At 42.3% G+C, this 13,836-nt stretch overlaps 5 protein-coding genes across 5 annotated transcripts; 4 read left to right on the forward strand and 1 right to left on the reverse strand.

Moving 5' to 3' along the window:
- Window positions 1–2,873: 2,873 nt before the first annotated feature.
- Window positions 2,874–3,485, forward strand: LOC307247330 (histone H1-like; the record flags this gene model as incomplete). Its single annotated transcript, XM_080023478.1, has 1 exon — window positions 2,874–3,485. One exon carries the CDS (start codon window positions 2,874–2,876, stop codon window positions 3,483–3,485), a length of 612 nt encoding a protein of 203 aa, XP_079879604.1.
- Window positions 3,486–4,496: 1,011 nt separating this feature from the next.
- On the forward strand, window positions 4,497–4,907 carry LOC307247332 (histone H3.2; the record flags this gene model as incomplete). The annotated part of the gene is made up of 1 exon (XM_080023480.1): window positions 4,497–4,907. One exon carries the CDS (start codon window positions 4,497–4,499, stop codon window positions 4,905–4,907), a length of 411 nt encoding a protein of 136 aa, XP_079879606.1.
- Window positions 4,908–6,097: 1,190 nt separating this feature from the next.
- On the forward strand, window positions 6,098–6,484 carry LOC307247337 (histone H2A-like; the record flags this gene model as incomplete). The annotated part of the gene is made up of 1 exon (XM_080023485.1): window positions 6,098–6,484. One exon carries the CDS (start codon window positions 6,098–6,100, stop codon window positions 6,482–6,484), a length of 387 nt encoding a protein of 128 aa, XP_079879611.1.
- A 666-nt stretch (window positions 6,485–7,150) lies between these two features.
- LOC307247341 (histone H2B 1/2-like) lies at window positions 7,151–7,525 on the forward strand (the record flags this gene model as incomplete). Its single annotated transcript, XM_080023489.1, has 1 exon — window positions 7,151–7,525. One exon carries the CDS (start codon window positions 7,151–7,153, stop codon window positions 7,523–7,525), a length of 375 nt encoding a protein of 124 aa, XP_079879615.1.
- A 554-nt stretch (window positions 7,526–8,079) lies between these two features.
- On the reverse strand, window positions 8,080–8,391 carry LOC307247349 (histone H4; the record flags this gene model as incomplete). The annotated part of the gene is made up of 1 exon (XM_080023497.1): window positions 8,080–8,391. One exon carries the CDS (start codon window positions 8,389–8,391, stop codon window positions 8,080–8,082), a length of 312 nt encoding a protein of 103 aa, XP_079879623.1.
- Window positions 8,392–13,836: the final 5,445 nt, after the last annotated feature.

Raw genomic sequence — 13,836 nt, forward strand, 5'->3', positions numbered from 1 at the left:
AGCGGTCATTTGGTCTCCTCTACTGAACTAAATATGTATTATTTTTGGAAATGGGAATGGTCTTAAATGTATTAAGTCTTTATTTGATAAGAACATTAATAACAATACATTGCAGATGAATACAATCAATCGCCTATTCCTCACAGACTAAAGCAACGGATAACTAAGAAGATTCATAACTTTTGTTGAGTTTGATGTGATTCCACAATAGCTTGACGACTATGAAGTCCATTCTTAGTCATTTGCTACCATCTCGTGGCTGAAAGATGTAACTGCACCCGACAGTGCCACGCACCGACCTTTACCACGACAAATTCTTCGTTTTGGGAAAATATATTTGTTGAGTCTGATTCTGATTGTCGAGCACATTTGTGTAGTGCAGTTTATACTAAGGGACAATTCAAAATGCAAGAAAGCAGTGTCACAATGTGTCGCTTCTCCTGGATTGACCAGGCCCAGGTGATACAAAGGTCAACATGGTTCATAATAAAAGAGTAAATCTGACATATGTTTTGGCACTAAGCCATTGAGAGATTTCTAATCAAGCAGCATTTCAAAATCAATTCAGTGACACGCTGGAGGAAGGTGCAGAGACCTGAGGACTGGTGTAATGTATTCAGTTTCCTTAATATAGTGTTTAATGTACTTTTAAGTTAGAAGAGTCCGATTCACCAAAATACCTGACCAGCTATGAGTCACAGCTGTTCAACTCTGTCTTACCAGATTTAGAAGTTATATTGTTAAACTGATAAATATTTTTAATTCAAAACAAAACTGACACTTGGTTCATTTTAATCATGTTTTTCAATGATGGATTAACACTCACTAATTAAAAAAATGTAAATGGGAAATCACAGCAAGTCTGCAAGCTGATGCACATCTGATTGGGTTCATCCAATGCTTTTCTTCTTGGCTGAAGAAAGAAGAAACAGTCTTTATTTGTCACGCAACACACCACACTACAACACATGCTTGCAGAATGAAATAGGGAAAACGATTCTAAAGAAAAGTAAAACAGCTGCATGCGGAAGGAAAAGGATACAGACCGTGCAACCAGCACTGGGAGATGTTTTTGAGGAGTAAGGATCATGGAGAATCTGGACGTTGGTTTACAGAAGATGGTGCACAACACCAGATGTTCTGTGAGCCACCGTAACCATAAAGATCATAGCTTTTTAAATTTCAGAGAAATTACGTCAAAACAAATGTGTGTTCGGACAATTCCATTTTCCAATACAGTACAAAGCTTTGTGATGCAGCTACATTTTTCAGCCACTAGAAAGCTGCAAATGATCACGAATTCTTTAATGAGATTATTACAGGTATTTTGGGGTCAAATTAAACAATTAACTGAATTATTTGGTCTCATTTTATCAAGACACTGTAACACCAGATGTAAAAGAAATGTCTGTTTATTTTAATATATATTTTATATACCACAACAACTATATATGTATATAAAAATCATCTTGTTCTATCCTTAAGGTAGTAGTTATGTATTTATTTTAATAGTCCATCCCCTGTACATTTCTGCTGAATTCTATTTGATTCTGCCGAGAATGTGTAAATATGTTGAATACATTCAATATTTTGTTCGAGCTTCGTCACTTCAATCTCAGATCTCCACCGTCATTTTTAGAATCCAGAGATAATATAAGAAATCTGACTTCATTCTCGCCGTATAAATAATAATACGTATAATAATAAGTGTAATTATTATTATAATTATTATTTGTAAAATCGATAATGATGATACACACTATTGTTAACTGGTTTGTATGTTTTAAATACAAATTATAATAAATTCATATTGAAAACTCCCCCTTGGCTTTTTATTTTTAATTTCAACAAAGCCTATGACCACAGCACCAATCGACCAAACTTCAAATTATTAGTTTTGAATTGAACATTTTGTCTTAATATTCAATATTCTTAGTTGAATTTTTTATATCTTTTTTTTTTCACATGACACTTCTATCATCTCGCACAAATCATCCATAAATCTATAAGTATTTCCTACCTATGGGTTCATTGTCGATAAGACTATGAATTAAATTGAGCAGTTGTAGGATATATAAATATGGATAGAATCGCTCATATCTGAAGGATTAACAAATAAAGACACTTGACGTGGTTCAATGTCTCAACATCTCAGCAAACGATCCGTGTCCTAAAAGGTGTGATGAATATTACCTGGTAAAGTAACATTAGACAACAAACACCTCCATGTTCCTCATCCTCTTCATCACTCATTTGTTTTGAATTAAAGTTGTTTCGTCATCACTATTTGATTTGAAAATCCAATGTAATAGACGATGGAAACGAAGGTTGATCTCCCATCAACGACGCAGCATGTGTGTTTAAAGGCGAGGAGAAAGTGTGTGTTTAATGGATCACACATCGGACTGGAGGACTCATTTCACCTCCTGTCCCTTGTCCAACATCTCTACTAAATGGGCGACATTTGTTTTTGTTCAAGTTTTCAGATTAAATAGTTTAAAAAGACAAAATACGAACAAGTGGACATGTGAACTCATCCTTTCCTTGCTGCAAAACGCAGCTTTTCAGTGTCCGTTACAACAACGCTTCGATTCCCGGAACTAAATGTACATTTTTATTGAACGGTAACAAGTTGTCTTTGTGTCCGTTACACGTTATAGCCCCAGAACTCACTGGATCCGTGTATTTTATCCCCAAAAGTCAGCGGAGAAAACACAAAGTGAGGAGACGTTTCTGCCGCAGCGCGAACAACTCCACGGCTTGAGTCTCTGCGGTTCTCATGGTGTGTTTAACTCCAGCCCCCGCCTCGTTCCAGCCTCAATCTGCTCAGACTCCACAGTGAACTTTGTCAATCCGCCTGAAGAGAAGGAACAATGGCAGAAGTCGCTCCAGCCGCTCCGGTCAAAGCCCCCAAGAAGAAGGCTCCTGCTCCCAAGAAGACAGGACCCAGCGTGGGAGACATGGTCGTCAAAGCGGTGTCCGCATCCAACGAGCGCAGCGGCGTCTCTCTGGCCGCCGTCAAGAAGGCTCTGGCCGCCGACGGCTACGACGTGGAGAAGAACAACTCCCGTGTCAAGATCGCCGTCAAGAGCCTGGTGCTTAAAGGAACCCTGGTCCAGGTCAAGGGGAGCGGAGCCTCCGGATCCTTCAAGATCAACAAGGCGGACACCAAGAAGCCCGCTAAGAAAGCCGTCGCTCCCAAGGCCAAGAAGCCCGCTGCAGCCAGGAAGCCCGCTGCGGCCAAGAAGCCCATCAAGAGTCCAGCTAAGAAGGCTACAGCCGCCAAGAAGTCACCCAAGAAAGCCAACAAACCACCCGCCAAGAGCCCCAAGAAGGCGGCTAAAAGCCCCAAGAAGCCGCTTAAAAGCCCCAAGAAATTAGCCAAGAAATCCGCTGCAGCCAAGAAGGCTCCAGCTAAGAAAGCTCCAGCGAAGAAGGCCGCTAAGCCCAAAGCAGCCAAGAAGGCAGCTCCCAAGAAGAAGTAAACTCATTTCATCCTGTTCCACACACAAAGGCTCTTTTCAGAGCCACCCACACCCTCATAGAGAGCTCTCCTACAACGACTGTTGATGGACAAATTGACATGTTACAAACTAATCACAATAAATCCATATTTAATAGAAAGTAACTCAATGTTTACACGACACTGATGTGCAGCCTGTACAGAGAACCATCTGATCATCTCATTGTGACTTGGCGCCGCCCGTTCGCAGCCGCCTGCACATGCGTTCCTCGTTAATTATGCACATTTTAGGATTAGGATCCGTTTTTTATCCGATTTTTATCCGATATAAAAATTTCACTGGACATTTTATCTGCGGATGTAACGTGGCCCCCGGTAATTTTACGCACCAACGCTCTCAACAGCAACATCAATAATGGAGCCGCTGTCCCACGGCACCGCGGTAAAGGAGGCCGATTTAATATTTATTTGGATAAATGGATGTGTGTGACGAATAAACCTGTCGAATCGAAATAATTATAACATATAATGATACTTCACAGTTACTATTCATAATAAACATATTACAATGCTAATACATAATAATAATTATAAAAAAATGTGTATGTATATATATATATATATATATATATTTATATAAATAAATGTTTTATATATAGTTGTAAAGTACAAAATAAAAAAATAAAATGTTCATTAATTATTATTAATTTCACAGTTATTTTAGTCGATGTGATAGTATAACATTTCACTTCATATATATTTTTTTATAATTACATCATAATAAATATTGTTCTTAACTCCATGACACATATTTTACATATATAACATCAGTGTTTCTAGAAAATATCTTGATAAACCAAATAAAAAACCTCAACCATTCAATGTGTTTTGGCGCAACTTTCATGAATCACGGTCACGTTACAACCCATGGACCAATCAGCACACAGCACGAGCGCCGCAGGGACTATAAATATCTCAGCTCCACGACTGCGCCTCATTCTTGTCTCCAAACCATTTGAGAGAAACTTCAACCATGGCCAGGACCAAGCAGACCGCCCGTAAATCCACCGGAGGAAAGGCTCCCAGGAAGCAGCTTGCCACCAAAGCTGCCCGTAAGAGCGCCCCGGCCACCGGCGGCGTCAAGAAGCCTCACCGTTACAGGCCCGGTACCGTGGCTCTCAGAGAGATCCGTCGTTACCAGAAATCCACCGAGCTGCTCATCCGCAAGCTGCCCTTCCAGCGCCTGGTCAGAGAGATCGCTCAGGACTTCAAGACCGACCTGCGCTTCCAGAGCTCCGCCGTCATGGCTCTTCAGGAGGCCAGCGAGGCTTACCTGGTCGGTCTGTTCGAGGACACCAACCTGTGCGCCATCCACGCCAAGAGAGTCACCATCATGCCCAAGGACATCCAGCTGGCCCGCCGCATCCGCGGAGAGCGCGCCTAGATACAACCACTACTCCAACCCCAAACGGCTCTTTTAAGAGCCACCACACGTTCCATCAAAAGCTGTATTCCACTAGTGTACTCTGTAGATTAATTACACGTATTTCGTCGAGCCATGTAATGCTCAGGTCGTACGCCACATCGTCGTTGACCAAACACTGTCAAAATGTATTGCTCTGTAGACATTTTAGGCACTTTTAATTTATCGCAATTACACAGTAACTGCTGCATTGTCTCCTCTTCCCAGTCCGTCCTTACAGATACTCTCCCGAACCTCATTATTCACGTTTAGTAATGTATTAAAATATCTAATGCACATGAAGATATGAGTTACGTTCTGTAAATAACATCGGGGTCTGATATCTGCGTGGGGGGGTCTATATCGATTTGTTGTTGCAGAAATGATCTCCCGTTCACCACACTATTATGGGATGTTACAGGACTAATGTTAGGACCTGGTTTCCACAATCCCACCTTGTGTGTTTAATGGTATTTCATTGTCAACAGTGTTAAATCTATGTATATTTTTTGAGTAATAGCTTACATTGTGCTTATGTATAAAGCTGCTGCAATTTGGGAAACAGTATACAATTCATTGAAACACATTTAAACATACTTTTATAATGTGAAATATATATATATTTTTTTTTTTTATTTTATTTTACAATGATACATTGAGCATGTTCTGGATCCACGTCTCCTACATTTAAATGATTGTTTTTATTCATGTTTGAAAACCCATGTTTTTGTATATTTATTCGGTAGATTTGTGTCGGTTTATACTAAAGATAATATGCAAATCATTTCTTAAAATATTTATTTTGTGAAAGATATAAAACACGATAGTGTTGAGGAAAAAAATGGCACAATTTTGTAAAAGTTATATAAAATCAAATACAAACAACTGTTTGATTTCATAATATGAAGAAGATGTTTAAAAACCCACATATTTGAATATTTATTTTCTGTAGATTTATGTGTTACTGTCTAAGCTTTGAGTTTTGGCGGAATTTTTAAAGAATCATTTATCCAATCAGCGGCCTCAGTTTGGGCCAATCACATACGGCGGTGATTAACGGCGCGCGAGCCGCGAGGTCGCTCTTCAGATCTGACCAATAGCAGCTTCCCTTGCAGGATATAACAGGTCGCGTCGCGCCGAGCGCTCATTCTATCTTAGCAGCGTCTTGAACCATGTCTGGAAGAGGCAAACAGGGCGGCAAAGCCAGGGCGAAGGCCAAGACTCGCTCCTCCCGCGCCGGACTCCAGTTCCCCGTCGGCCGCGTCCACCGGCTGCTGCGCAAAGGCAACTACGCCCAGCGCGTCGGCGCCGGCGCCCCCGTCTACCTGGCGGCCGTGCTGGAGTATCTGACCGCTGAGATCCTGGAGTTGGCTGGAAACGCCGCCCGTGACAACAAGAAGACCCGCATCATCCCCCGTCACCTGCAGCTGGCCGTCCGCAACGACGAGGAGCTCAACAAGCTGCTGGGCGGCGTCACCATCGCCCAGGGCGGCGTCCTGCCCAACATCCAGGCTGTGCTGCTCCCCAAGAAGACCGAGAAGCCCGCCAAGGGGAAGTAAATCGACCGGACCACTTCCAGAAACAACCCAAAGGCTCTTTTAAGAGCCGCGCACATCTTTGTACAGAGCAAATCTCACAAGTTAAAGTTGTTGTCGATAACATCCCATAATCCAGCTCACTTGAAGCTCAATAAGGACACAGCGCGAGTGGTGCCATCATTGACAGATGTTGTGTAGCTTACTTCATTTTGCATAAAGCTATAAAAACGTCACAACATTGTCTATTTACAATACATGTTTCCCTGCTTCTTCCCTTAAATATACACTATTTTGTCTTAATATTCCCACAATATTAACCTGACTAAGATGGAAGTGTTTCACTTTATTTTAAAACAAGATAATTGTGTTAAATGTCAACATTAATATGAACAATTATTGCTTAATTTCGACCAAAAAAGAGCATGTTACTCAAATTTGTCATGGTAAACCATGCTGTGCGTTAATTTTATTAAGTATTTTTCAATAATCAGATAAATCAGATTTACAGATATTTGTCTCAAGTCTGTTCAATGCTTCGAAACCAACTGGCGCATGCCCAGTGTGGCTTGAAGACTCTACCCAATCACATTTCTGGAGTCACAGAGCCTCATTTGCGTCTAGATTCTATAAATTAAGCAGCACCGTCAAAAGCTCCCCAGTGATATACTGTGTCTCTGTACCGTTATCATGCCTGAACCCGCCAAGTCAGCGCCCAAGAAGGGCTCCAAGAAAGCCGTGTCGAAGACCCCCAGCAAGACCGGCAAGAAGCGCCGCAAGACCAGGAAGGAGAGCTACGCCATCTACGTGTACAAGGTGCTGAAGCAGGTCCACCCCGACACCGGGATCTCCTCCAAGGCCATGGGCATCATGAACTCGTTCGTCAACGACATCTTCGAGCGCATCGCCGGTGAGGCCTCTCGCCTGGCCCACTACAACAAGCGCTCCACCATCACGTCCAGGGAGATCCAGACCGCCGTCCGCCTGCTGCTCCCCGGAGAGTTGGCCAAGCACGCCGTGTCCGAGGGCACCAAGGCCGTCACCAAGTACACCAGCTCCAAGTAAGCTGAGCTGTCAACCTCACAAAGCAAAGGTCCTTTTCAGGACCACCCACCCTGTCCAACAAAGGCTTTTCCGTTACTCAATAGTCACGTAATGACAGTTGATTTTATATTCTAAACGCAGTTTACGTTTGTGTTGTATTTGTTCAAATAAATGTAGTGGACATTAAACAATAATGTCATTAGAGTGTACATAAATGATAACATGCAAACGGAAAACTCCATTTGTTTTAATAAATATATAACGTATATCACAACAGTATGTTCATGCAAATTGTTTAATTGCCACAGAGCGGGTGGCTTGTCAGTTTTGCATGTATGTTGTGTATTATAACTTTTGCATCGCATTAAATAAATATTTTATTTAAAAAACTTTATGCTCACTTCCGTTGTCATGCCACAAAGTGTGCTGAAGGAGTTTGTGTTTACTTCAAATAACAGTTTGAACTCTTGTGTTGCCTATGTGTCTCGTTCCACACAAAACTATAGATGGAAGCTCTTCGCTGTGAGTTTGGGGGCCCTGAAAAGGGCCTTTGTTTGGTGGAGCTGTTGCAGAGTTTAGCCGCCGAAGCCGTACAGGGTGCGTCCCTGCCTCTTCAGGGCATAGACCACATCCATGGCGGTGACGGTCTTTCGCTTGGCGTGCTCGGTGTAGGTGACGGCGTCACGGATGACGTTCTCCAGGAACACCTTGAGAACACCGCGGGTCTCCTCGTAGATCAGACCGGAGATACGCTTGACGCCGCCGCGGCGAGCCAGGCGGCGGATAGCGGGCTTGGTGATTCCCTGGATGTTATCGCGGAGAACTTTGCGGTGACGCTTGGCGCCTCCTTTGCCGAGTCCCTTGCCTCCTTTACCGCGACCGCTCATGTTTGCAGAGAGAGTAGAACAAGCTGTAGTGACGCCCTGTCCGTCAGTCCGTGGTGTTAAAGCTTCACAGCGGACGTAGAGGAGGCCACACTGGCTACGCTGCAGGTCTACAAACATGGTTTCGTCTTTCCGTTGGAAAATGATCAACGGGACGAGACTGTTCTTTTCCAACCGTCATCAGTACTTTATTTGAATATGAAATACAATTATATCTGAAAAATACGTAATATATAATAATGATAATATTATAGACAAAATGCAGTGCTACCTCTTTTCAATAGGTTTCTATTATTTTTCCTTATGTATTTAGCCGCTTCACGATAAAATAACTCACAATACAATTTGCATTTTTAATGTGTTCTTTGTTCCAAATGAATTACATTCATTTTACACTTCATTAGTAACATTTCTATGTTGCAGAACTGACTTATTCGTTTGCAGTGTGATGTTTTTATACAAATCAGATAAGGGCAGATGGAAAAACAAAGTATATGATTCTGATCCATCTACAATTTTACTAAAACAAAACTTAATTATATGAGCCATACAAATGTCTAATAAAACTTCATGATATAAAATATAAATCATTATTCGACGGATGCATTTGATTTCACTAAATACATAATTGCACCCTACATGCTGTGTGTGTGTGTGTGTGTCCCTCACTACATTTTAAACAGTTTACCATTAAGATGTATTATAAACATGTTCAAACATATTGGAACTTTGTCTTAGTGAGTTGAGTTTGATGACAAACGTTGATGATTTTTCCCCAATAACTTGAAGCCTCTGAGGCCAGTCCACGATGATTTACAGCCATCTAGCGGCGGAGACGTGTAACTACATGTAATTTACATAAAGACAATCATTTATTTTAGAAAAGTCATGATTCTTGAAATGGAACTGCAAAATGGTAGGAGGGTGAGGGGGGTGAATAAATAAAATAATGAATTTGTTTGTGGGGTAATTAATTTTGGCGATTGGCGATTTTGGCGCGGTCGCCTGCGCTCCGGTTGACTAACGCACATTTTAGTATTTTTTCTGTTTTTGTCATAATGTACGGCAAAAAAGCATCGGCAGTTACCTCATACGACCGCGATGCACATGGATATAAAAATTTCCCTGAACTCACAATTTTGGGACTTTTTATCCGTGGAAGCAGAGTGGCCGGCGGAAATCCTACGCAGGAACACTATCAACAACAACAACAATGGAGCCACTGTTCCACGAGCGGGCCCACGGAGGAAGCACCGAGGTAAACGAGGTGGCATTCGGGTCGAATGAGGACGCAACCTTACCGTCTACCTCTGCCAAGCATCCTTCTTGCCAACGTCCAGTCCCTGGAGAACAAGATGGATGAACTTCGAGCGAGGATTAAATTCCAGCGAGACACGAGGAACTGTTGCGTCCTCTGTCTGACGGAAACATGGTTGAACCCACTGGTGCCGGATGAAGCCATTCGTCCAGCCGAGTCCTTCTCCGTGTTCCGTGGCGACAGGACAGGGGAGTCGGGGAAATCCAAAGGTGGAGGCGTCTGCCTAATGGTAAACAACTGCTGGTGTAACCCCGACAACACCAAGTTTCTCTCCCACTCCTGCTCGCCGAACCTGGAACAGCTGACCATCCTATGCCGTCCATTTTATCTCCCCCGGGAATTTAGCACGGAGATCATCACAGCCGTTTATATCCCACTGCAAGCGGACACCGACGCAGCTCTGTCGGTCCTGTACAATGTGTTGCGCGGATTTCAGAACAAACATACCGACGTGGCTTTGGTGGTGACTGGGGACTTTAACAGGGCCAACCTTAAAAAAAGTTCTGCCTAATTTCCTCCAACACATCACGTGTGCCACCAGGGGAGATAGAACTCTGGACCATTGCTACACACCATACAAGAACGGATACAAGACCGTCTCGCTCCCTGCTTTTGGGAAATCTGACCACGCCACGATCTCGCTGGTTCCTGTTTACCGGCCTCTGATCGCGCGAGAGCTGGTGGTGACGAGGGAAGTGAAGCGATGGATGGACCAATCAGAGGCTGCGCTTCAGGACGCTCTGACTGACGTAGACTGAGCAGCACAAGAGCAGCTCCTCCCCAGCCACGAGTGTGGACGCCTCCCTTGCCAACGAACTGAACTCCTTTTTTTGCGCGGTTCGAGTCTGGCAACATCTCCCCTAGCTCGCCGGCTAATTGGAGTTACACCACTGGGGATGAGCGCGCACTCTCAGTGTCCGTGCACGAGGTCAGGGGGGCTTTGATGCGGGTGAGCACCAGGAAACCTGCGGGCCCAGACGGCATATCTGGGCGAGTACTGAAGACCTGTGCTAACCAGCTAGCCCCGGTGTTCACCACAATATTCAACATCTCTCTGGCTGAATCAGCGGTCCCGTCCTGTTTCAAGAGGTCCACCGTTGTTCCTGTCCCGAAGATCGCATCTCCAGCCTGCCTGAATGACTACCTTCCGGTGGCCCTCACGTCGGTGGTCATGAAGTGTTTCGAGAGGTTGATTAAGGATTACATCTGCGCCTCCCTCCCCCGCACCTTGGACCCGTTGCAGTTTGCGTACCGGCAGAACAGATCCACGGATGACTCGGTTTCCCAGGTACAGCCCACCATGCTCACGCATCTGGATGGCCAGAAGGGGGCCTATGTGAGATTGCTGTTCATCGATTACAGTTCAGCCTTCAACATCATAGTCCCCACCATACTGGCTGTCAAGCTGATGGAGCTCGGACTGAATGCTCCGCTGTGCCAGCTGAGCACATATCTATTAAACACAATCCCTGTAGTTTAGGTTTGAATCCAGCCTGTTTTAATTTTCTGTACGTCTCCACCCCCATTTCCTGCTGTAAAACGTTAAGAAAGTAAACTTACTGACACATGTCGCGCCATCAAGCTGACACTTTTGTAAAAAGCAACTTGCATGGACACAGCCATCAAGACAAAGTGTCTCGCTCAAGAACACCTGCACAAACTACAAGTCGGCATCAAACCCGCAACGTTCAGATTACTAGATGAGCCACGCTACCTCCTGAGCTACTGTCATACACATAGACTTACTGTACTGAGTGACCTTCTGGAAGCTGAGGGCACATTTAAAACTGCCCAGAAAGCTTCTGACACATATTGTAAAGAATAAAAACAAATGTGTGTTTTTTACACTGAGTTGTCATACAGCTGTTTTTTCATAACAGTCTGTGTCACTCACATGAAAAGTAAACTACAATATTATAAATATTATAAATATTATTCATATATAGTTTCTAATTCAAAATGTTCTTGGATCAAAACATCAGAAACATAAGCAAGTTAAAATATAAATATTGAAAATCAATCATTGAGATCACATATGGCACATTTGGGTGAAGGAGGAAACATTTCAACCAGTTTTTGGCTGATTTTTAACACAGTACAAGCTTTTTTGCCCCTCGCTTTCCTGTGGGTGATCGACATAGACAGAGACACAGAGAGAGAGAGGAAAAGAGACTTGTGACAATGAACCAGACACAAAGTTTTTGGATGAATTATGCTGGTTTTTGCACCCAGACCTGGCAACCCAGGTGGAGTCTTCTTGTCAGAAGTGTCTCTTTTCCTCTCTCTCTCTATGTCTCTGTCTATGTCGATCACCCACAGGAAAGCGAGGGGCAAAAAAGCTTGCAGTGTGTTAAAAATCAGCCAAAAACTGGTTGAAATGTTTCCTACTTAACCCAAATGTTCCATACATGATCTCAACGATTAATTGTCCCTGTTTATACTGAAAATAGTTGTTTTGGATGTTCTTTAGTGCAGTGGTTGCAAACTTTATTTAGTAGTGCACCCCTCAAAGATATTTTTCCAGCTGAGTACATCTTCACTGCCATTGGGAGAAAAATCACAGAAAATAATATAAATGATGTACTGTATGTGCATGCTATGTGTTTTTTAAAACATTATACATAACTAATATTTTTTAACACATTATTTTTCTAGAGAACCCCTGCAGTACCCCTATGGGTACGAGTACGACCTTTCAAGGACTCCTGTACTCGTGGCTCAACCAGCTGAGCACATATCTGTTAAACACAATCCCTGTAGTGATGCAGGTTTGAATCCAGCCTGTTTTAATTTTCTGTACGTCTCCACCCCCATTTCCTGCTGTAAAACGTTAAGAAAGTACACTTACTGACACATGTCACACCACCAAGCTGACACTTTTGTAAAAAGCAACTTGCATGGACACAGCCATCAAGAGCAAAGTGTGTCACTCAAGGACACCTGCACAAACTACAAGTCGGCATCAAACCCGCAACGTTCAGATTACTAGATGAGCCACGCTACTGCCTGAGCTACTGTCATACACATAGACTTACTGTACTGAGTGACCTTCTGGAAGCTGAGGGCACATTTAAAACTGCCCAGAAAGCTTCTGACACATATTGTAAAGAATAAAAACAAAAACTGGTTGAAATGTTTCCTACTTAACCCAAATGTGCCATACAAGATCTCAAATGATTTATCTTCAATATTTATATTTAAACTTTTTTATGCTTGTGATGTTTTGATCGAAGAACATTTTGAATTAGACACTGTTTATTAATAACATTAATAATATTATAGTTTATCTTTCATGTGAGTGACACAGACTGTTGTGTAAAAACAGCTGTATAAATATACAGCTGTACTCAATGTAAAAAAATACACATTTGTTTTTATTCTGCACATCAATTGCCCATAGGAAAGCGAGGGGCAAAAACGGTTGTGTATTAGAGTGTATTAAAAATAAATAAAACGTTTTCTACTCAATCCAAATGACCTTAAAATCAATTATTTATATTAATGCTTGATTGACAATTTTCTAGGTGCTATATTTTCAATATTCAGATCACTTTCTCACATTTCAGACAAATATTAATGTAAAACAATGTTATATGTAATGGTTAACTATACATTTATATGTAAAAAAATAAATGTTAAATTAACTGTCAATTCATTTTAGCAGGTGAGTAAAGAGCAGTGTGCTGCCATATTGTGGGACCTGGGGAGCAGTTAGTTCATCAGCAGATTACCAAAATGTTCAAGTTGCATAAAGCTTCCATCACAAAGCATTGCCACTGAATTGACACGTTTCTGTATACGTGTGTATGTGACAGTTTTGGAGAATGTGCCTTTGTACAAAAACCTTTTAAAGAATTATACAGGCTTTTAATTAGGATGTACATTAAAACTTATTTTAATAGCTGAACGTTATCTGGCCAACAGTGGTAGAAAGTTCAGTGCACCAAATATTTGAACATCACCTAAAAGTAAATGTCTTTTGACAGATCTTTTGCCAAGAAGATGACTGCAATACTCAAATACAACAGAATTAGCCTCTGTGACATAAATATTATGCGTCTAGGGATGTCAGGCCATAGTAGAAATGTATGGCATTAGGGGGCTATAACAATGAGCTGCAACAAGGCCAA

Source organism: Zeus faber (assembly GCF_960531495.2).
Source record: "Zeus faber genome assembly, chromosome: 22".
NCBI lineage: Eukaryota > Metazoa > Chordata > Actinopteri > Zeiformes > Zeidae > Zeus > Zeus faber.